Source organism: Dromiciops gliroides, chromosome 1 (genome assembly GCF_019393635.1).
Source record: "Dromiciops gliroides isolate mDroGli1 chromosome 1, mDroGli1.pri, whole genome shotgun sequence".
Taxonomy (NCBI): domain Eukaryota; kingdom Metazoa; phylum Chordata; class Mammalia; order Microbiotheria; family Microbiotheriidae; genus Dromiciops; species Dromiciops gliroides.
Genome location: NC_057861.1, coordinates 53218863 through 53240516, shown reverse-complemented (window position 1 = coordinate 53240516; position 21654 = coordinate 53218863). Strand labels below are relative to the sequence as shown.

Sequence of the window (21654 nt, the reverse complement as noted above, 5' to 3'; positions counted from 1 at the left end):
AGAGGTCATCTAGTCGAACCTCCTCAGTTTTCAGTTGAGGAGACCAAGGCTGGGAGAGGTTAGATGTCTAGCTTGGGGTCTCACAGTTAGCAAGGATCTGAGGTGGGATTTGAACTCAGGTCTTCCTGACTGTAGGCCAGGGCTCTCTGGCCCTAAATCCCCTAACCATCACACTGCCTAGAGCCATGTAAGAATAGAATGGGGGAGGGGGAGGACACTGAGATCACAGCAAATTGTGATCTAGGCCTCCAAGGGTCCTTATCAATTCCTCCTCCAGGAAGCCTTCCTGGGTCTTCTAGTAATCTGTGATATCTCACATGTATACAGTGACTTTAGGGGTTTTTTTTTTTTGTTGTTTGTTTTTTTTAGTGAGGCAATTGGGGTTAAGTGACTTGCCCAGGGTCACACACCTAGTAAGTGTTAAGTGTCTGAGGCCGGGTTTGAACTCAGGTCCTCCTGACTCCAGGGCTGGTGCTTATCCACTGCACCACCTAGCTGCCCCGACTTTAGGTTTGCAAAGCACTTAAGCATGATTTCATTTGATCTTCATAACTGTGTGAGGTCCTCACTATTCTTTTCCCCTTCTCACCTTTCCCTTAGACTTGACTTCTCTGATGCTCTCACTGTGCAATGATGTGTCAGAGTGAAATACATTGGGGTGTCATCCCTCCATTCCGAACTCTACACTCCCAAAGAACCTTCGTTTTAGCTTTATTTTATCTCTCCCACTGTTCCATAAGCAGGGCTTTAAAAATGTTCACTGAATGGATTTTGAATGTCAGACCTGGGGAAAGGGGCCTTAAAACATGGACTCAGATTATAAGAACTAGCCAGGCCCTCAGAAGTCATCCAGCCCAACCCATTTATTTTACAAATGAGGAAACTAGGCCATAGAGGAGGAGGAGGAGGAGGAGGTGATGGCTTCTAATGTAGTGTAGCCCAAGAAAACACAGCGAATTAGGGGTCGGTTCCTGCTGGGACCAGAATCAGCCCTCTGGCTTCCCAGGCCAGGGTGGCTTCCTCTTCCCCATGTGGCCTGGAAGCTGTTCCTCCCTCTCCTGGGTGGGGTCCCCATTCCCTGTGGGCCCTGACAGAGCAAGGGCCTGGGAGGGGTGTCCCTGGCCCTGCACCAGAGGCTGACTCCTGCTGACGTCAGGAGGGCAGAGTCCTCGGGTGAGAGGGAGGGGGAACCCCCATGCTGGGGCTAGAAGAACAGACAGATAGGTTCATAGAGTCTAGTTGCTTCAGCCTGGGCCAGGGGGCCCTGGCCTCAGGTATCATCTTGGAATCCTTTGCCCTCTCAAGCTCCCAAGGAGTTTGGTCTAATGGAATGGAAAGACCCCTGGAGTTATAGTTAGAAGGTCTGGATTAAAATCCTTCCTTTCCTGCTTAAAACCTGTGACACTAGAGAGAAATCACTTCTCTTCTCAGAGCCTCAGTTTCCTTATCTTAAAAATAAAGGGCTTGGAGGGGGCAGCTAGGTGGCGCAGTAGATAAAGCACGGGTCCTGGATTCAGGAGGACCTGAGTTCAAATCCAGCCTCAGACACTTGACACTAGCTGTGTGACCCTGGGCAAGTCACTTAACCCTCATTGCCCTAAAAATAAATAAATAAAGGGCTTGGACTTGAAAATTTCTGTTTCCTTCCGACTCTACACTCTATGATCCCTCTCTGACCCTCTGTTTCCTCCTTTGTCAAATGGGCACCTCAAGAAGCTTCCGTGTTAGCAGTGGAAAAGACATGAACATATATGAGTACACAAAATAAAGGTAATTTTTGGTGTGTGGGGAATCTGAAAAGTGTCAAATAAAATAATGGATGGTATCATTCAGTCATTTCAGCTGTATCAAACTCTTTGTGACCCCATTTGAGGTTTTCTTGGCAGAGATACTGGAGTGGGTGGCCATTTCCTTCTCGAGCTCATTTTATAGATGGGGAAACTGAGGTAAAAACAGTGAAGTGATTTGCCCAGGGTCACACAGCTAGGAAGTGTCTGAGGTTAGATTTAAACTCAGGAAGATGAGTCTTCCTGACCCCGGGTCCGGCACTCCATCCACCATATGGTGGAGCTTTATAAATTGTGAATGTGACCTACACACCTGAGGAAGCATTATTAGGCATAGAGTGTAAACATCCAGGTGAGCAAACATCTATGAAGAGCCATGTCTGTGAAGGTGAGCACACACGTATTTATCTGTGCCTGCATGGTTGAACAGGCACCCACATGCACATAGGCAGACGTGTGTCTGTGTGCCCTTGGGTGAGTTGTCCTTATGCTATTAATCACAAGGCCTTCAAAAGCTGGAGCAGCTCTTGTGCCAACTCTTGACTTCCTTTTGGGGGGGGGCAGGGCAATGAGGGTTGAGTGACTTGCCCAGGGTCACACAGCTAGTAAGTGTCAAGTGTCTAAGGTCAGATTTGAACTCAGGTCCTCCTGACTCCAGGGCCGGTGCTCTATCCACTGCGCCACCTGGCTGCCCCCCTTTTTTGCCTTTTTTAACACCATACACTAACACCTACACCAACTAGGTATATAATAAATGCACCCTGCGTGCCTGTGTTGGCAAACAACTGGAAACTAACGCAGGGGTGGGTGGGGAGATCGATTGGGAAACAGCTGAACACACTTTGATCTATGAATAGGATGGAAAACTGTTGTGCCAGAAGAAATGAAGAAAAAGATGGTTTCAAAGAGATCATGGAGGGGGCAGCTAGGTGGCGCAGTGGATAAAGCACTGGCCTTGGATTCAGGAGGACCTGAGTTCAAATCCAGCCTCAGACACTTGACACTTACTAGCTGTGTGACCCTGGGCAAGTCACTTAACCCTCATTGCCCCCCCCCAAAACAACAACAACAACAACAACAAAAAAAGAGATCATGGAGCAATTTGTCCGAACTGATGAAAAGGGAAGTAAGCAGAACCAGAAGAATGATTTCCAACTACAGGGTGTCCCAAAAGTCTTAAGGCAGTTTTTAAGCTTTAAAGACTTGAATGAGTTTTAAACCTAAAGCCATCCTAATTCTTTCGGGGACACCCAGTTTAATGTCCATATTACAAAGGGGAACAATTTTGAAGACTTTTCCTAAAGTGATGAAGAAGGAAGCGAGCAGAATCAAGAGAATAGTTTACACAGCAACAATGCCATAGAGACAATTTTGAAAGCTGTAAGAACTGTGATGGACGCGATGTCAACCCACGGTTCCAAAACCTGATGATCAAACAAGCATGTTACCCACCTCCTGATGGAGAAGTGATGGATATGGGGTACAGAAGGACGAATATATTTTTTTAACATGGCCGATGAGGGAATTTGTTTTGCTTGACTACAATTGTTACAAGAAACTTGTTTATCTTTTCTCTTTTCCAACAGGCTAAGGGGTTGGAAGGAGAGAAAATAGATTTCTATTTGTTTAAAAAAAAAAAACTTTAGGGGCAGCTAGGTGGTACAGTGGATAGAGCACCAGCCCTGGAGTCAGGAGGACCTGAGTTCAAATTTGACCTCAGACACTTAACACTTACTAGCTGTGTGACCCTGGGCAAGTCACCTAACCCTAATTGCCTCACTAAAACAAAACCAAACCAAAAAAAAAAAAAAAGCTTTAAAAAAATGCTAGAGGGGCAGCTAGGTGGTGCAGATAGAGCACCGGGGCTCAGGAGCACCTGAGTTCAAATCTGGCCTCAGACACTTGACACTTACTAGCTGTGTGACTTGGGCAAGTCACTTAACTCTTATTGCCCCCCCCCCAAAAAAAAACACTTAAGAAAAAAGAAAAAGGAAAGGCTATTGGTGGGGGTGGAGTGCTCAGGACCACCCAGAGCAAGAAGCAGGCAGAGGCCTGGAGAAACCCAGAACAGGTGGAGAGAGGTGAGAGAGAGAGAAGTGTAAGAGAGCCAACATGATGGACCTAGAGACAAAAGACTTGGGTTTGGGTCCATGATTGAAACCAGGTTATTTCCCTTCTCTAAACCTCAATTTCCTCATTTATAAAATGGAGATAATAATACTGACACAATCTATCTCAAGGAAAACATTTTCCTTAGAGTGCTAGAGAAATGTCAGTTATTATGTATAATTATTGCCCTTCAGGGGCAGCTAGATGGCGCAGTGGATAGAGCACTGGCCTTGGAGTCAGGAGTACCTGAGTTCAAATCCGGCCTCAGACACTTAACACTTACTAGCTGTGTGACCCTGGGCAAGTCACTTAACCCCAATTGCCTCGCTAAATATATATATATATATATATATATATATATATATATATATATATATATATGGGGGGGGCAGGATTACACAGTGACTGGCATGTAGTAAGTGCTCAATAAATGCACGTTGACTAAATGACTGTTTCCAAGGGTCCTTAGAGTACAGAATGTCAGAGCTGGAAGGGCCCTTAGAATCCAGGATTTCAGAGCTGAGAGAGCCCTTAGAACATAGAATGTCAGAGCTGGGAGGGCCCTTAGAACCCAGGATGTCAGCAGGACCATCTAAGCTAACTCCTACAAGGAGAAGTTATTTCCTCTATATCAGACACAGCTACCCTTATCATTCATTTTAATTAAATTTCTCCCAAATTAGGTTAGCCTGGGGTCAATTCACTTTCTAGAAAAATCTATTCCAACAACTATTTCAATAGAATTGTTTTTCTTGGTAAGCTACTTTGTTTTATATATTTAAAAACATTTTTTCTGGGAAGGAATCCATAGGTTTCATCAGGTCACCAAAGTGGTCTCTGACAAAAAAAAAAAATTAAAATGACCTAAAGAGAGAAGAGGGAAACCAAGGAGGGTGCCCACATTCCTTGTCATCTTTCTCATACCCAGGGGAAGTTATATTGGGAGTCCTTGGTTCTAGGGAAGAGGAGGGAGATCCTGTCAAAGTTGACTTTTCTTGAACGAATGAATAAGATCAGGACATTTAGTCATTCATTCAAAACCATATCCTAGGGGGGCAGCTAGGTGGTGCAGTGGATAGAGCACTGGCTCTGGATTCAGGAGGACCTGAGTTCAAATCTGACCTCAGATACTTAACACTTACTAGCTGTGTGGCCCTGGGCAAGTCACTTAACCCCAATTGCCTCACTAAAAAAAACCAACCAAACAAAACAAAAAAAAAAACATATGCTAGGCCTAATAGGAGGCACAGGGAATACAAAGACAAAACCAAAAACAACCCCTACCCTCGAGGAGCTTAGAAGTTCTATGGTGCATAGAACACTTTGGGAAACACATCTGGGAGCCTGGGAGCTGGACCCGGAGCCCTTCAGGAGAGTCAAAGTAGCCTCCAAAATACGGGGGAAACCCATTCTACCAGATGAGGCTGCATTTGTTGCCCCCATTTCCCAGACAGCCAGCACCTCATTCTGTCTTGCTTCCAGCCAGGCTCACCGACAAGTCATCACCATCCCAGGAGTTGACCCCCTTCCCCTCGACCTGAGCTAGTCCTTGTGCAGCCCTGTTCTGCCCTATTCCTCAGCGACAGAACTAGGTCACTAGGCCACGCTTCGGGATTTGTGACTACTTAGCCCCTTCGCTTCCTGGCTCTTCCGGAGGCCCACAGGAGGCCAGTAAAGCCAACAGGATTAGAGCTGGAGAGAACTGGAGAGAGGGCCACACTGCCGGAGTAAGGGCAGGCTGAATGGAGAGGGACTGGGAGGGGGAAGAAGGGAAGGGGTAAGACAAAGCAGAGCAGCTGAGAGTCATTACTAGGGAAGGATTTAGGACAAAGAGAGCCTCCAAGAGCCTCTGGATGGACAATCAGGCCCGGCCTGGCTGCTGTTGGTTCTTAATGTGGTCCTCCACCAGATGTTGTGGGCTTCTAAGTGCTTTCCACAAGAAAAGAGTCTGAGCCGAATGCCATTGAGAGTGTGAGTGTGTGTGTGTGTGTGTGTGTGTGTGTGTGTGTGGTATTGTGTATATTTGTGTGTGTATGGGTATATGGTATGCGTGGAGGGTATATAGTATGTATGTATTTGTATTTGTGTGTGTGTATTTGCATTCCTCTGTGTGTGTGTGTGTGTGTGTGTGTGTGTGTGTCTGGGTATATAGTGTGTGTGTATTTGCATTCCTCTGTATGTGCATTTATGTGTATTTGCATTCATGTGTGAGGTCCGTGTACTGAGTGTGAGCGCAATATAGAGAGAGCGCATGCGTGTGTGTGGTATGGATTGACCTGGTCTGCTGGTGTCAGGAGAAGGGCCTGAGGTGGGCTGTGTCTCCTGAGCCATCTATCTGTTTGCCCTCTCTTCCTGGGGGCATCAACATTTTCTTACCCAGGAGGGAAGGAGCTGGATGGGGCCCAGTAGGACAAGCTGCCAGAAGCAAGCCTAAAACCCCAGGAGTGACAGCTGCAGGCGCTGGCTTCCTAGGTGACCCTGGGAAGTAAAGAGAACTAGGGCCTAACCCTCCAGACCCTGGAAGGGGGAAAGGAGGGATGGAGGGGCATGGGCCAGGTCACAGGATCCTGAAATCTAGGACTAGAAGAGACCAGAGAGCAGGAGCTATTAACCCGGATTAGATTTCAAGGTGTATGTGAACTTGGATGGGGGGGAAAATCATTCTCTAAATCTCAAAGATCATTTGCATAAGACTCTCCTCTTTGATGGAGACTGATTATTCAGTAGAATGGAGTTGTGGAGAGCTTGGGAGAGAAGAAAGAGCCCGATCTTCTGATTGCACATCATTATTCTCACTCATCTTTGATTTTCTTTAGGATTCTATGGATTTTATTTTATATATTTAAAAATATTATTCTGAGAAGGGCTCCACCACACTGTCAGAGGAGCCCAAGACACAAAAAAAGATTAAGAACCCCCATTCCCTAGCAATTATCTGGTCCACTTCCTTAATTTTACAGGTGAGGAAACTGAGTCTTAAAGAAGCGACTTGTGCAAAGTGTCAGGGCAGGGAATGAAGTAAGGCATTGCAACTGTTTCCTTACCTTCCTCACCCGCAAGGAAAAGAGTCAAAAAGACAGATGTCTTCTGGGATTAGGGCTTCACTGCCCTCAAGGGAGGTTCTAGGTGACTTAGCTTCCCAGCACCAAGAAGCTTACCTCTCAATAAATATCCAGTTCAAATCACATTTATACATCCCTAATATTGGAGACACAAAGGGAGCTATGACAAAGGTGCTGCTCTCAAGGGGCTTATAATCTAATGGATAAAAAGATAGATGGATACCTAAGATACAAGGTAGAATGAGATCAGTGAAAGGGAGATATTTTTGGAGAGACATGTCACTGTCATAGGGAAGGAAGGGGGTCAGAAAAGGCACACAGAGAAAATGAATGGGGAGGAAAGGAAAGGAGTAAGATGGAGGGAAGCAAGAGAGGAAAAGGGAGGAAGAAGAGAGAAAAAGAAGGAAAAGAGGGAAATAGGTAGAGATTAGAATGAGGAGGAAGAATGGTGGTGAAGGGCTGATGGGAAAGAGAGGAGGGAAGAAGGGAGAAGGGGATAGAGAGGGAGAGAAAAGAGAAGAAGAAGAAGAAGAAGAAGAAGAAGAAGAAGAAGAAGAAGAAGAAGAAGAAGAAGAAGAAGAAGAGGAGGAGGAGGAGGAGGAGGAGGAGGAGGAAGAGGAAGAAGAGGAAGACAGAGAGGGGATGGAGAGAAATGGGATGGAAAGGGATGGGGAAAAGAGAGGGGTTGGGAAAGAGAAAGATTGGGAAGAGAAAGGGAGATGGAGGAAAAATAGGAGATGGGGGAGAAGGGTAGGGAATAGAAGAGAGGAAGGGGAAGAGAGAAGACTGAATGGGGAAGATGAGGAGGGGGGAAGAGAGAAGTGACAAATAGTGGAGGAAGGAGGCTAGAAAGGAAAAAGCTTGGGGGTGGGGTGGGACATGGTATGAAAGGTCAGGTTGCCCAAATAGAAGGACCCAGGTACATAGTGAATTGATAACAGGCAATAGGGAAAGGAGAGCTGGAGAAATTGGGGAGAGCACTAGCCAGAGGTGCAGGGAACAGCAGGCGGGTGAGGGAGGGGGAAGACAGCCTGAATGGGAGGGACCCAGGTCCCACGTCCGCACTTCCCGCCTGGGCACGCAGAGGGTGAGGAAACTGGAAACCCCTCCTAGCAACAAACAACTTGAGCAGTGGAAAATATTTTTTTCAGAGAGCCGGCTCTCCTTAGGGCTGGCCCAGCACATACCGAGGGTCCCAGGCCAGGGTGAGGGCAGGGGAGAGAGAGAGAGAGGAGAATGTCAAAGGCTGGGTGCTTGTCATCGGCTGTGGTCACATTCTGCTTCACTCCTCTTCCTCCCTCAATCTTTCCTTTTCAGTCTCCCTCCACCCTCTTCTCACCTCCTGTCCCTCTCCCTTCTCTTCCTGCCTCCTTCTTTCCTTCTCCCATTCTTTCCCTTCCCTCCCTCTCTTTCCTACTTCAACTTCTCTTCCTCCCTGTCTCTTCTCTCTCCCTTTCCTTCCTCTCCTTCCTCTTCCTTTTCTTTCCTTACTTCCTCTCCCTTTTCCCTTCTCCATTTCCTTCCCCTATTTTTCTCTTCTTTACCTTTCATCTTCTTCCCTTCCCTTCTTCCTCCTCTCACCCACTTCTTCCATCTATTCCTCCCTTATCTTCTTCTCCCCTCCCTGAATTTTCTTCTACCTTTCCTCCTCTCTTCTCCCTCTTTCCTTTACCCCTAGTCTCACTTTTCTTTCTCTCCCCTCTTTCCCTCCCTTCCTCTTTATCTCTCCTTTTATCTTTCCCTCCTCTCCTTCTCTCTTTTTTCTCTCTCCTACCTTTCTTTTCCCCCCTTCTTTCTCTTCCTCCTTTCTCTTTCCCCTTCTCCCTCTCTCCTCTCTTTATCTTCTCTTTCATTCCTTTCCTTTTTTATTTCTTCTTTCACTCTCTTCTCCCCTTTCTTTCCCTCCCTTTTTTCCCTCTCCTTTCTCAAAGTAGGACACGGGGCCCGCTAGACTGGGGTGACCTTTGAAGAGGGGCCTCCCCACGCAGTTCAACTCGTCCCCCCCCCACCAACCCAGACACCCCCCTCCCCCACGTAGCAGACCCTCCGGCCGGTTGGCCTCCCTACCTCTCATGCTGCCGGCTGGCTGCTCACCACCCCTTCAGGAGAATGGACTCCTAGGGACGAGCTGCCTGGCAGATAGCTGGGCAGGGGCGCACGGTTGGCTCTCTGGCTCGCCTCGGTCTCCTACACTGTCGCTCCAGCGTCTCCCACCTCTTCCCTCCCAGAGCCCGGTCCGACCCGGCCCGGCTCGGCTCCAGGACTCTGCTAACCTACTTTCCCGGAGCAGAGGTGGCCAATGTAACATGTGGAAATTCACATGATGGGCCCGGCTCCGACTGCTCCGCCCCAGCTGTCAGCTCCGGCCCCGCCCCCGAAGGCCCGGCCTCATCGTCTGGCCACCCCCCACCTGGTCAGTTGCCCACTCCTCCCAGCCCCGCCCACTTGCTAAGGACAGTTTAACTTTTCGTCTGCTTTCCCTTCCCTTTCCAAAGGCACTAGTCAGTCATCCCTAGAGACTGTATGATTTAAAGGAGAAATCTTTTGGTCATCTACATCTCACATCCTACAGATGGGGAAACTGAGGCTCAGAAATGCGATGACGGGGTGAGACGGCCTGACATCACGCTGCTCGTATGGGCCAGGACTGGAACAAGCTTCCGTGTCTTTGGTTCCCCTGAAGTCCAGCGTTCTGTCCTCTGCCGCTAGTGGCTCTTCTCAGGCATTCATACTGAACCCCACCAGTCAATTCTGTCTCACTCCCACAATGGTCTCCTCCCCTTTACCAACCCTTCCTCCTCAGTCCAATCTAGACAGTTTGAATCGAGAGTGAGGCCAGGAGCATAGTAAAGGGCCCTGGCAGATAGCTGGGCAGGGGCGCACAGTTGGCTCTCTGGCTCGCCTCGGTCTCCTACACTGTCGCTCCAGCGTCTCCCACCTCTTCCCTCCCAGAGCCCGGCCCGACCCGGCCCGGCTCTGCTCCAGGACTCTGCTAACCTACTTTCCCGGAGCAGAGGTCAGAAGGCCTAAGTCCTAATGACATCTCTGCTGGCATTCCCACTGTGACTCTGCCCAAGAAACGTTCTTTCTCTGCACCTCAGTTTTCTCAGATGAATATGTACAATACTCTTGAGTCAGGAGAACCTGAGTTCAAATTTGACCTCAGACAACTACTAGGTGTGTGACCCTGAGCAAGTCACTTAATCCCAATTGTGCCAACGAAACAAAAAAATAACTAAACTGCAGACTTCACACAGAGCCAGAAGCAGGTGGACGCTAAGTGAATGCCTTGGAATCAGGAAAACTGAGTCTCTAGATGTGAAAGCTGGGGGACGTCTTTCCCCTCCCTACCCTGCCAAAACTCTTCATTCCCTAGTCTCCCTGGTCACCTAGCCTCTTCCCATCACTTAACTGGCTTTTCCTAGTTAAATGTTTCTCTTGGTTTGCAGCGGGGGAAGAGGTTATGTGTATTTATACGACCTTGAGCAAATCAGTTAACCTCCCTGGGCATCAGTTTCCACCTGTGCAAAATAAAGGGGTTGGATTTGGACCCCGTCCGTCACAGCCCTCACACTGAAAGATCTGCCTCCCTCTTGAGTTGTCATTCTGTGTCCTCTAGGCCCTTCCTAACTCAGACATTACACCATCTTCTAGAACTCTGATTAGGTGTGAGTGAACATTATTTAGGAGTCCTGCAGAGAAAAGGACTTAACCGATATTTTGAGGAGGGAGAAAGAGGAAGGGATTTAAGGGATACTGGGGTTGGCGTGAAGCTGGGGAGACAATTGGATTTCTTCCTCTCCTTTCATAAGAAATCAGGACACAGGAAATTGTTACTTCCAGATACTTCCTTCTGTCTGCCAGTCTCCTCTCCTTATCACCCCACCCCCACCTCACCCCAAGCCTGAGCAGGTGCTGCGTTCCTTCTTTTGACCACTTGATCCTCCTTGGAGAACAGAGGGTTCACTTAATCCTCCGATCTGTGGGATTTACTGAGCTGGCCAACCCCCTCAGCGTAAGATCGGGGGTCAGATCTTGGCTTTCCTTCTTCCCTAGCTCTCCCCTGGCCGGCCCTCCGGCCTTTCCCCATTCATAGCCTTGGGGTTTTCTCACAGCTCTGGGGCCGGCATTTCATCCGGGCTCATTCTTCTCAATTCATATGCAGCTGGATGCTTGCCTCCCCAGAAGAATCCTTACCTGATCTACATGCCCTTCCGGGTGGGTCTTTTAACCCTTGACTCCCCTTTGTACAGGATGGCCCAGACTGGTACTATATTTATCTCCAGCTCTAAAAAGTCAATTCAGTTCGGGGGCAGCTAGGTGGCGTACTGGATAAAGCACCAGCCCTGGATTCAGGAGTACCTGAGTTCAAATCCGACCTCAGACACTTGACACTAGCTGTGTGAACCTGAGCAAGTCACTTAACTCCCATTGCCCCGCGAAAAAGAAAAATTCGATTAAGTTCAACAATAAGTTTTAGGAAGGAAGGAAGGAAGGAAGGAAGGAAGGAAGGAAGGAAGGAAGGAAGGAAGGAAGGAAGGAAGGAAGGAAGGAAGAGGGAAAGAAAGAAGGAAGGAAAGAAGGAAGAAAAGAGGGAAGGAAAAAGAAAAGTAAATCCCTTCCCTCAAGGAGTTTACATTCTACTTGAGGGAGAATACAGAGATAAGTAAATACATAGTACTTTGAAAAGGGATAGAGACTAGAGTTGTAATTTTGGTGCTGTAGTAAATAGATCCTGGGACCCAGAATCAAGAAGACCTGAGTTCAAATCCAACCTCAGACAGTAGCTGTGTGATCCTGGGCAAGTCATTTGACCTCCAAATGCCTCAATTTTCCCATCTGTAAAATAGGGATCATAATAGCAGCTACCTCCCAGGCTTGTTGAGAGGATCAAATGAGATAATATTTGCAAAGTGCATGACACATAGTAGGTGCTATAGAAATGCTAGTTTTTTGGTTTGTTTGGGGTTTTTTTTTTTTTTTTTGGTGAGGCAATTGGGGTTAAGTGACTTGCTCAGGGTCACACAGCTAGTGTCAAGTGTCTGAGGTCGAATTTGAACTCAGGTCCTCCTGACTCCAGGGCCAGTGCTCTATCCACTGCGTCACCTAACTGCCCCCCCCCAGTTATTATTCCTTCATTGATATAGATCAGATCTGTTATTCCATTAGTATTATTGGGAATTCCTGAATTAGGAGAATGGTGCCTATAACCTTAGAGCTGTGTGTAGCAATGGTATCAAGCTCAAGCAGAAATTAACCCCTGCAGGCTGCATATTGACTTAGAAAACCACAAATTAACATTGTCTACATAGCATTGTACTTCTGTTTATTTTGTTAAATTTCCCAATCCTATTTTAATACTGTTGGGCTGTACTTGAGGTTTTTGCTACAGCTTGTCGAAGTGGGTTATGCGTTAGATGCCTCTGGTGTGGAGCACTGGGAGGTTAAATGATTTTACTCGTTATGTAACTAGGATGTGTCAGAGACAGGCCTTGAATGGAAGCCAGTTCCACACCCAGGAGGCCAGAGAGAGCACTAATAATTAACCGAGTACATCAGGAAGGGCTTCCTATAGGAGGCGGCACCTGAGCTGAGCCTTTAAAGGAAGCCAGTGGATTCTAACAGGGTGAGATGAGGGAGTGAATCCTAGGTACAGGAGACAGACTGGGCAAAGAAAGACAGGGAGGTGTGTGAGAACAACAGGTACACGGGAAAATGAATAGAAAATAGATACAAAGTAAATATGAGACAACAGATTAAAATATTTTTATAAATCTTAAAGCACTACTTATTTATGTATCCCAAAGAAATCGGGAGGCACTAGGAACTAGGAGGGTCAAAATAGGGCTCCCACCAAAATAATACTTTAAGGTTTTTTTTCTAGGTCAAGTAAATTTTATTTTTAAAAAATTTTTCCCCAATAACATGTAAAGACAATTTTTAATATTCATTTTAAAAATAAAACTTTGGGGGCAGCTAGGTGGCACAGTGGATAGAGCACTGGCCCTGGATTCAGGAGGACCTGAGTTCAAATCTGGCCTCAGACACTTGACACTTACTAGCTGTGTGACCCTGGGCAAGTCACTTAACCCCAATTGCCTCACCCAAAATAAATAAATAAAAATAAAACTTTGAGTTTCAAATTTTCTTTTGTCCTCCTTCACCTCCCTCCTCCCTAAGACAGTAAATAATTACGATAAAGGTTATATATGTACAATCACGTAAAACCTATTTCCATTAGGATACTTTAAAGTTTTTCTTTTTTTTGTGAGGCAATTAGGGTTGACTTGCCCAGGGTCACACAGCTAGTAAGTGTCAAGTGTCCGAGGCCAGATTTGGGCTGGTGCCACTTAGCCGGCCCCAGGATACTTTAAAGGTTTTTTTTGTTGTTGTTTTGTTTGTTTTTAGTGAGGCAATTGGGGTTAAGTGACTTGCCCAGGGTCACACAGCTAGTAAGTGTTAAGTGTCTGAGGCCAGATTTGAACTCAGGTACTCCTGACTCCATGGCCACTGCGCCACCTAGCTGCCCCTACTTTAAAGTTTTAAGAGGAGAGGAGGTTTAGAAGGCATGCACTCCACTCATGGAGGACAACCCATGTGAAGGCAAGTAATAGCGAGCATTTATCTAGTGCCTTAAGGTTTGCCAAGCACTTTGCAAATATAATCTCACTTGAGCTTCACAACAGCCTTAGGAAGAAGATGTCGTTGTTATTATTACCCCCATTTTACAGATAAGGAAACTGAGGCAGACAGAAACTCTGCCCCTTGCCCAGGGTCACACAACTAGTGAGTGTCTGAGGTCATATTTGAACTCAAGTCTTCCTGAGCTCCAGTGTTAGATCCACTACCCCTCATCTGGCTACCTCTCAGTGAAGCAGGGAAATATAATGTCACAGATGAGAAGCAGCCACAGTAGGCCAGCTAGAGAGGACTGAAGGATGTGTGAAAGGAAGCAATACCCAACAAATCTGGAAAAGCAGTCTGGAGCTTGATTTCAAAGTCAAGTTCAGTCAATAAACATTCATTACTGCCTTCTATATGCCAGACACTGGGTAAAGGGCTTTCAATGTTAAACAAAAGAGTTGCAGGAAAGAGGCAGCTCAGTGGATAGGGCACTGGCCCTGGAGCCAGGAGGGTCTGAGTTCAAATTAGACTTCAGATACTTACTCTGACTATATGAGCCTGGCCAAGTCACTTAATCTCAATTGCCTAAAAAAAAAAAAAAAAAAGCAACCAAAAAACAAACCCCAAACCAACCAAACAACAACAACAAAGAGTTGATACCTAATAGGAGAATTGATAAGGAGACGCTGGGGCTTCTTGAGCTGTGGTTTAAGAACATAAATTTGGGGGCAGCTAGGTGGTGCAGTGGATAGAGCACTGGTCCTGGAGTCAGGAGGACCTGAGTTCAAATCCAGCCTCAAACACTTGATACTTACTAGCTGTGTGACCCTGGACAAGTCGCTTAACCCCAACTGCCTCACCAAAAAGAAGAAGAAGAAGAAGAGAAAATAAAGAAAGAAAGAAAAAAGAATATAAATTTGGCATTTGTATGGAGGATGGATTGAAGAGGGGTGGGACTGGAGGCAGAAAGACCAAATAGAATACAAGGCTATTGTAATAGTCCAGTGAAGAGAGGTGATGAAGTCCTGAATTGGGTGTTGTTTGCCTCAGTGAGGAGAAGAGGACAGATGTAAGAAGTAAAGGAGAGCTAGAATCAACAAGACTTGGCAACTAGAAGAATGGATTTGATATGTCAGAGGAATGTAACAAATTCTGTCTGGGTCCTGTGGAGTTTGAGGTGATGATGGGAAATCCAGGTAGAAATGCTCAGCAGAAAGTTAGCAACGCAAGACTGGAATTCTGGAGAAAGGTTAGGGCTATTGGGACATCTCCGCACAGAGATGATAATAGATGGCATGGGAGCTGATACGAACATCAGGACAAAATAAAGAACAGGCTCCAAGACAGAACCTTGGGGTATGCTAACGATCAGAGGAGTGATGCAGGTGATCATCCAACAAAGGAGAGTAAAAAGGAGCAATCAGAAAAATAGGAAGAGGACCGAGAGGTCCCAATGTCATGGAAGCCAAGGGAGAAGGGAGATTCTAGGAGAAGGAAGTGACCGGCTATGTCCAAAACTGCATCGAGGTCAAGTAAAATGAGAACCAAGAGAAAGCCATGTGATCTGGCAGCTAAAAGAGTTTGGAGACCAGGATTTCAGTGGTGTGGAATTTCAAGAGGTTGAGAAAGAAGTAGCAGTTGTGGAAAAGGAAATGAGGAATAAAGATGACCCTTTCTAGGAATTTGGAGAGTTGGGCTGTTGTCACAGGGAAATGAGTGGTGTGGAGGTCCTTAGGTATTCCTCTTTAAAGAAATACACCCTCTCACACACAAATCCAATTAGAATAAAATAATCTTTTATTTAGGTGCCTGAGAAAGGAACCAAGAGGGAAGTCAAAGACCGCCTAAAGGGAATATGGTTCAGAGACATGATTCTTTTTTTGTTGTTGTTTTGGTTCTTTGTTTGTTTTGTTTTGTTTTGCGGGGCAATGAGGGTTAAGTGACTTGTCCAGGGTCACACAACTAGTAAGTGTCAAGTGCCTGAGACCAGATTTTAATTCAGGTCTTCCTGAATCCAGGGCTGGTGCTTTATCCACTGCGGCACCTAGTTGCCCCCTCCCCCCCCCCCCCCGACATAATTCTTGAACAGAAGAAAGGCAAAAGCTATTATAGATGGTAGATTATTATTATTCCATTATTACGTATTGTATTATATATTATATATTAATAATATATTATTACAATATATAAATTATATATATTATTATTATAGATGGTGACCAGATGGGGTGACCACCTGACAATGGAAAGTTCCCTTTGGGGATGGGGAGTGAGGGGTGGTGGTCCTGACTTCTGGAGTTATCTCTGTCCCCTGTGCCAAACAGGCAGCAGCCACACCTAATGGATTTATCTCCCTTACTTGTTAGGTAGGTCCAGACTGATAGCTTAGCTTCTCAAGGACAGTTATCCTAGACCCATATCCTTTAGTTTAGCTGGCCAGTTTAAACTTTAATAGTCTCAAATTCCTTGATATGTCCCAACCGCACATCAGCTATGAAAAGGAAAAGTAATGTATTACTTAGCTTTGTGTATCTTTCCTTAGCAATATAGTACTCTAGCTTATCCTAAAGCCAGGTAGCTTTACATATTATAGAAGACCTTTACAAAGGATTCTCATAGGGGGCGGCTAGGTGGTGCAGTGGATAAAGCACCGGCTCTGGATTCAGGAGTATCTGAGTTCAAATCCGGCCTCAGACACTTGACACTTACTAGCTGTGTGACCCTGGGCAAGTCACTTAACCCCCATTGCCCCGCAAAAAAACAAAAAACAAAAAAACCCAAAGGATTCTCATATACTTAGTGAGACACAAGAGGACTTCAAGTGGACCTTTTTAAGCCCCTTCTGGGCTTATACAATATATACAATACTTGTATATATACAATACTTGTATTCCCTACCTCACAGGATTGTTTCAGGGAAAGTGCTTTTATAATTCTTAAAGTGATTCAGAATTTGAATTATCCCCACAATTTTAATTCATCTTTCTTCCACCACCCCAACTAGAGAAAAAAGAAAGAAAAGAAAACCTTTGCAACAGATATGTATAGTCAAGTAAAACAAATCCCCATATTGACAATGTCCAAAAATATTTTTCCATTCTGTATATTTAATCCATCTGTCCCCTCTCTGTCATGAAGTAGGTAACACTTGAGCATTGATTTTTTTTTTAACCTGGGAAGAGAGAACATAGAAAGATAACAACAGGAAGGGGGGCTTCACACTGAGATCTAGACTTGGTTTCTTATAGGGGAAACCTGGAGGGAACCACATGCCCCCAGAGAGGGCAGCAGGGATTGGCAGCGACTAATCGGTGAGGAGTTCCTGCGCCAAGTTGGCATCTTCAAGAATGACCACCAATAGCAGTCAAGAGGCTGGATCAGAAAAATAGAGGAGTTTCTGGACCAATGGGAGAATTCTTGACTAAGACTCTTGGACTTTGCAGAGGAATTTCTGGACCAAATGGGATCTGAAGCCTAGAATCAGATCAGGAGAGAGTCATTTTATAGAAGCTCACTTCTAGGTCTTTCCATTCTCTGGTATTGTGAGTTATGTGGACTGTCCAGGTTTAAGGACATGGGTTGACCCCCTAATGACCTCAAGTATTTTCCCGTTACAGGGGCTGGGGCAGGGGGGAGGGCTCAGTTTCAGGGTACTACCATATAAATCAGCAGGACTACATAATCCACCCTCACCCCCTCAGGAGAATGTCAGTTCCTTGAGAACAGGAACTGTTGATTTTTTTTTTTTTTTAGTGAGGCAATTGGGGTTAAGTGACTTGCCCAGGATCACCAAGCTAGTAAGTGTTTGAAGTAAGATCTGAACCCAGGTCTTCTTGACTCCAGTGCCAGTGCTCTATCCACTGCACCACCTAGCAGTCCCTACCCCCACTAGAGGATTATAAACATTCCTAGGGAGGATAGGGCTCCCTACAGAGGGTAGGAGAATTGTTTTGACTTTATATAGACTTAGGTGCAAGTCCTTTTCATTTTTTCTTAGGTTACAAAAGGTCCGACCTATACTTAATGTTACCTTAGCCTTTCTTTGTGCTCATACAATCAACCCCCTAATGAGGGGAGCCTCATCACCTCTCACCTACAATATTGAAAAAGCCTCTTAACTGGCATTGGTACTTCAAGTCTCTGACCTTTCCAATCCATCCTTACACAGTGAATAAAGTGATTTCCTAAAGCAAGGTCTGACCATGTACCTCCCCTGCTCCAGTGGTTCCCTATTCCCATTCCTCTGTTTGGCCTTGAAAGCCCTTCACAACCTAGCTCCCACCTACCTTCCCATCCTTAATATAGACACAGAGATAGATGGATAATATATCATTATCTATTATAGGATGTTATATAATAATACATTTAAATATATGTTATAATACAAACTACCATATAAAGTTATTATAATATAGTATATCACTATATAGTGATATATAATATATTATAATAATATGCTATAGTAAGTGATATATATTATGTATAATGTATTGTAATATATCACTATAATATATAGTAGTCATATATTAAGAGTAGGAAGGTAGGTGAAAGCTAGTTTGTGAAGGACTTTCAATAATGTATTATCATATTTAGTAATAGAATATAGTAATTTAGTGATATACTATATTAAGTTATATAATATATAATAGATGTTATGTGATATATAGGGATATATCATCACTATGTAGTGATAGAGAATATAGTCATAGTGACCATATACATTATATAACATATATACACATACATATCTATACATACACACACAGCTATGTGTGCGTGTGCGCATGTGCACGTGTGCTTAGGGGCAGCTAGGTGGTGCAGTGGATAGAGTGCCAGGCCTGGAATCAGGAAGACTCATCTTCCTAAGTTCAAATCTGGCCTCAGACACTAGCTGTGTAACCCGGGGTCTAAGTCACTTCACCCTGTTTGCCTCAGTTTCCTCATCTGTAAAATGAGCTGGAAAAGGAAATGGCAAACCACTCCAGTACCATTGGCAAGAAAACCCCAAACGGGGTCATAAAGAGTCAAACCCTACTGAAACAATGGAACAGCAACAACAACATTGTGTGTACATCTCACTCCCCTTTACACACTCTGGAGGTCTGCCAAAATCACCATCTTCTTGTTCCTCACACACCACGTCCTTTGCAATAGCTTTCTCTCCGTTCCTTTTCCCTGCCTATATAGAATTCCTAGTTTTCTTCATAACTTCCCTTGCGTCACCTCCCACATGAAGCCCTGCTCTCCCCAGGTGCTAGTACCTCTCCCTCCCTCCCAATTACCTTGTTTATTTTGCATGTATTTTGCATACATTTTCATATATTCCTAGGTGTATGTGTGGTCTCTCCCCATAGACTTTATTTTTGTTTTTTTTTGTTTTTGTTTTTGTTTTTGTTTTTTTCCGTAAGGCAATTGGGGTTAAGTGACTTGCCCAGGGTCACACAGCTAGTAAGTGTTAAGTGTCTGAGGCCTGATTTGAACTCAGGTACTCCTGAATCCAGGGCCCGTGCTTTATCCACTGCGCCACCTAGCTGCCCCTCCCCATAGACTTTAAACTCTTTGAAGACAGAGACTGCTTGACTTCTGCTTTTGTGACCCAGGGCTGAGCATAGCTGCTGCCACCAATAGACACTTAACCCATGCCTGTTGATTGATTGATACTGAAATGGAAGTCTCCCGGGAGTAAGTTTTTTTGCACCTTTGCCTCTCTCTGCACTTACCCTTAATGTGATTCGACTTACAGTCTGACTTCTCTTGGGTCACAAATAATGTTTTAACTAAACTCTGTCTCTCCCCTAGTGCCCAGTCCGTACTTAATAAATATTTGTTGAACAAATGGCCATTTTTTAAAGAGTAAAACCTATTTGGATCTATAAGGCCTAGAACAGGACTTGCACATAGTAGGAGCTCAGTTTATTGTCTCATTTGTCTTGGACTTAGGAAGGTTGGGAAAACCAAAGTCCGGTGCAGGGAAATATGGAGTTCACAAGACAGTGATGATATTATTACTAATAATAGAGAGCATTTACATAGATAGCACGTTAAGATTTGCAGTGCACTTTACTAGTCTCATTTCATCCTTACAACAACCCTTAGAACAGCTAATATCATTATCCTCATTTTATAGAAGAGGTTGCTATGGCAGATAGAGATTAAGTGACTTGTCCAAGGTCACACAGCTAGTGAGTGTCTGAGGCCAGATTTGAACTCAGGTCTTCCTGACTCCAAGCACTACCTAGTAGACTCTAATTATATCACTACTTCAGGGATCTGACATCGTCATTGTATATCTGCTCTTCACCGGCACAGATCTCAGCCCTTCTGTACTTTAGCATTCAACATTCATGCAGTCATTCAACAAACACTTATTAAATGGCTACTGTGCACACACAGGGTCTTAAGCTGGGAACTGGGGCAAGATACAAAGTTTTTAAAAGGCATAGTTCTTGTCCTCAGTCAGTTTACAATCTGGTATGGAATATTCCTCAAAGGATCACCATCCTGGCTCTGGAAGGGACCTTAGAGGACATCTAGTCTACAGAAGAAACTGAGTCACAAAGAGGTTGAATGACTTCTCCAAGGTCACACAGGAATAAAGCAGAGCAGAACAGAGAGATTCATTGAATCATTGATATAACAATAAAAATAACTAACATTTACATAGTGCCTACTATGTGCCAGGTACTGTGCAAAACACTTTAAGATTATTATCTCATTTGATCCACAGCACAATCCTGGGAAGTAGGTACTGTTATGATCTCCATTTTAAAGATGAAGAAACTGAGGCAAACAGAGATTTAAGTGACTTGTCCAGAGTCATACAGATAGTATCTGAGACTGGATTTGAACTCAGGTCTTCCTGACTCCAGGCTCATCTTTTATCTACTGTACCTCCTAGCTGCCCCGCTTTAGAGCTGGAGAGGACCTTAGAAGCCATCAAATCCAATGCCCTCATTTTTAGAAATGAGGAAACTGAGGGACAGAGGTTAATTGATTTGCCCAGGGTTGCAGATAGCTGCTAAGTGCCTGAGTCTCAACTCAGATCCTGTGACTCCAGGTTCATTGCCCTTTTCATGGTTCCTGAGTTACTATGGCCAAAATGTCCCCTATCCTGAGACCCACCTGGTGATGAGCCTATCTGAGCTTAGCTTAAGTAGACTCATAAGCAGCTAGATGGCTCAGTGCACAGAGCACAGGCACTCAAGTCAGGAGGATCTGAGTTCAAATCTGCCCTCAGACATTTAGGAGCTGTGTGACTCTGGACAAGTCACTTCACCCTGTTTGCTTCATTTTCCTCATCTGTAAAATGATCTGGAGAAGAAATTGACAAACCACTCCAGTATTTTGGTCAGGAAAAGCCCAAATGGGGTCACAAAGAGTCAGACACAACTGAGACACTCAACAACAGGCTGACACATAGTATTAATAATAGATAATGCTTTAAAGTTTGTGATACACTTTACATTTATTAACTCATTTGGTCCTCAGGACAATCCTATGAGGCAGGTACTCTTTTTATCTCCATTTTACAGATGAGGAAACTGAGACCAAGAGACAGTGTGACTTGCCCATGATCTCACAGCCAATGAGAGTCTGAGGCAGGGTTTGAACTCCAGGTCCTGCCTCCAGGTCCAGCACTTTATCCAGCAGTCTACCTCTCTCAGCACTTTGTAAATATTTGCAGGTAGGTTGCTTGATTTCCAGCCTGGCAGAACTTGCTGAAGCTTGTGTACTTTTTACATCACCTTTGAGGACCCAGAATTGAATTACCACCAAGGCAGGACAAGCTAGATTGTAGCAGGAGCAATCCATGCCCACAAGTACATAGAGTTCAGGGTTGAATAAAGGCTTGAGAGATATACAAAATATCCATGAGATCACCTCTTTAAGACGCTTTCAGCTGGAGCTGGGGAGAAGGGACTTCATGGGTGGGATAGCAAGCATCTGGACTGATCCATGACAGGAAACTGAGTATGGTGGCCAGGGTGGGAAGGAGGGAGGCTGGAAGGACCTCTGCAGAGGAGATAAGAACTTCTGGGAAAGGTTTATTTGAATGAGTGTATTTTTTTTTT

The 21654-nt window shown here is 45.1% G+C and overlaps 1 protein-coding gene across 1 annotated transcript in view; it reads right to left on the bottom strand.

Annotated features, from left to right (window-relative positions):
• Positions 1 to 9213, bottom strand: part of LOC122735049 (nuclear receptor ROR-beta-like) — a 29823-nt gene extending 20610 nt beyond the window's left edge. Inside the window, exon 1 of the mRNA XM_043976300.1 lies at positions 9026 to 9213. Within this exon, the coding sequence (XP_043832235.1) occupies positions 9026 to 9032 (7 nt within the window). The 5' untranslated portion in view covers positions 9033 to 9213. The remainder of the gene's footprint in view (positions 1 to 9025) is intronic.
• Between the last annotated feature and the right edge of the window lie 12441 nt (positions 9214 to 21654).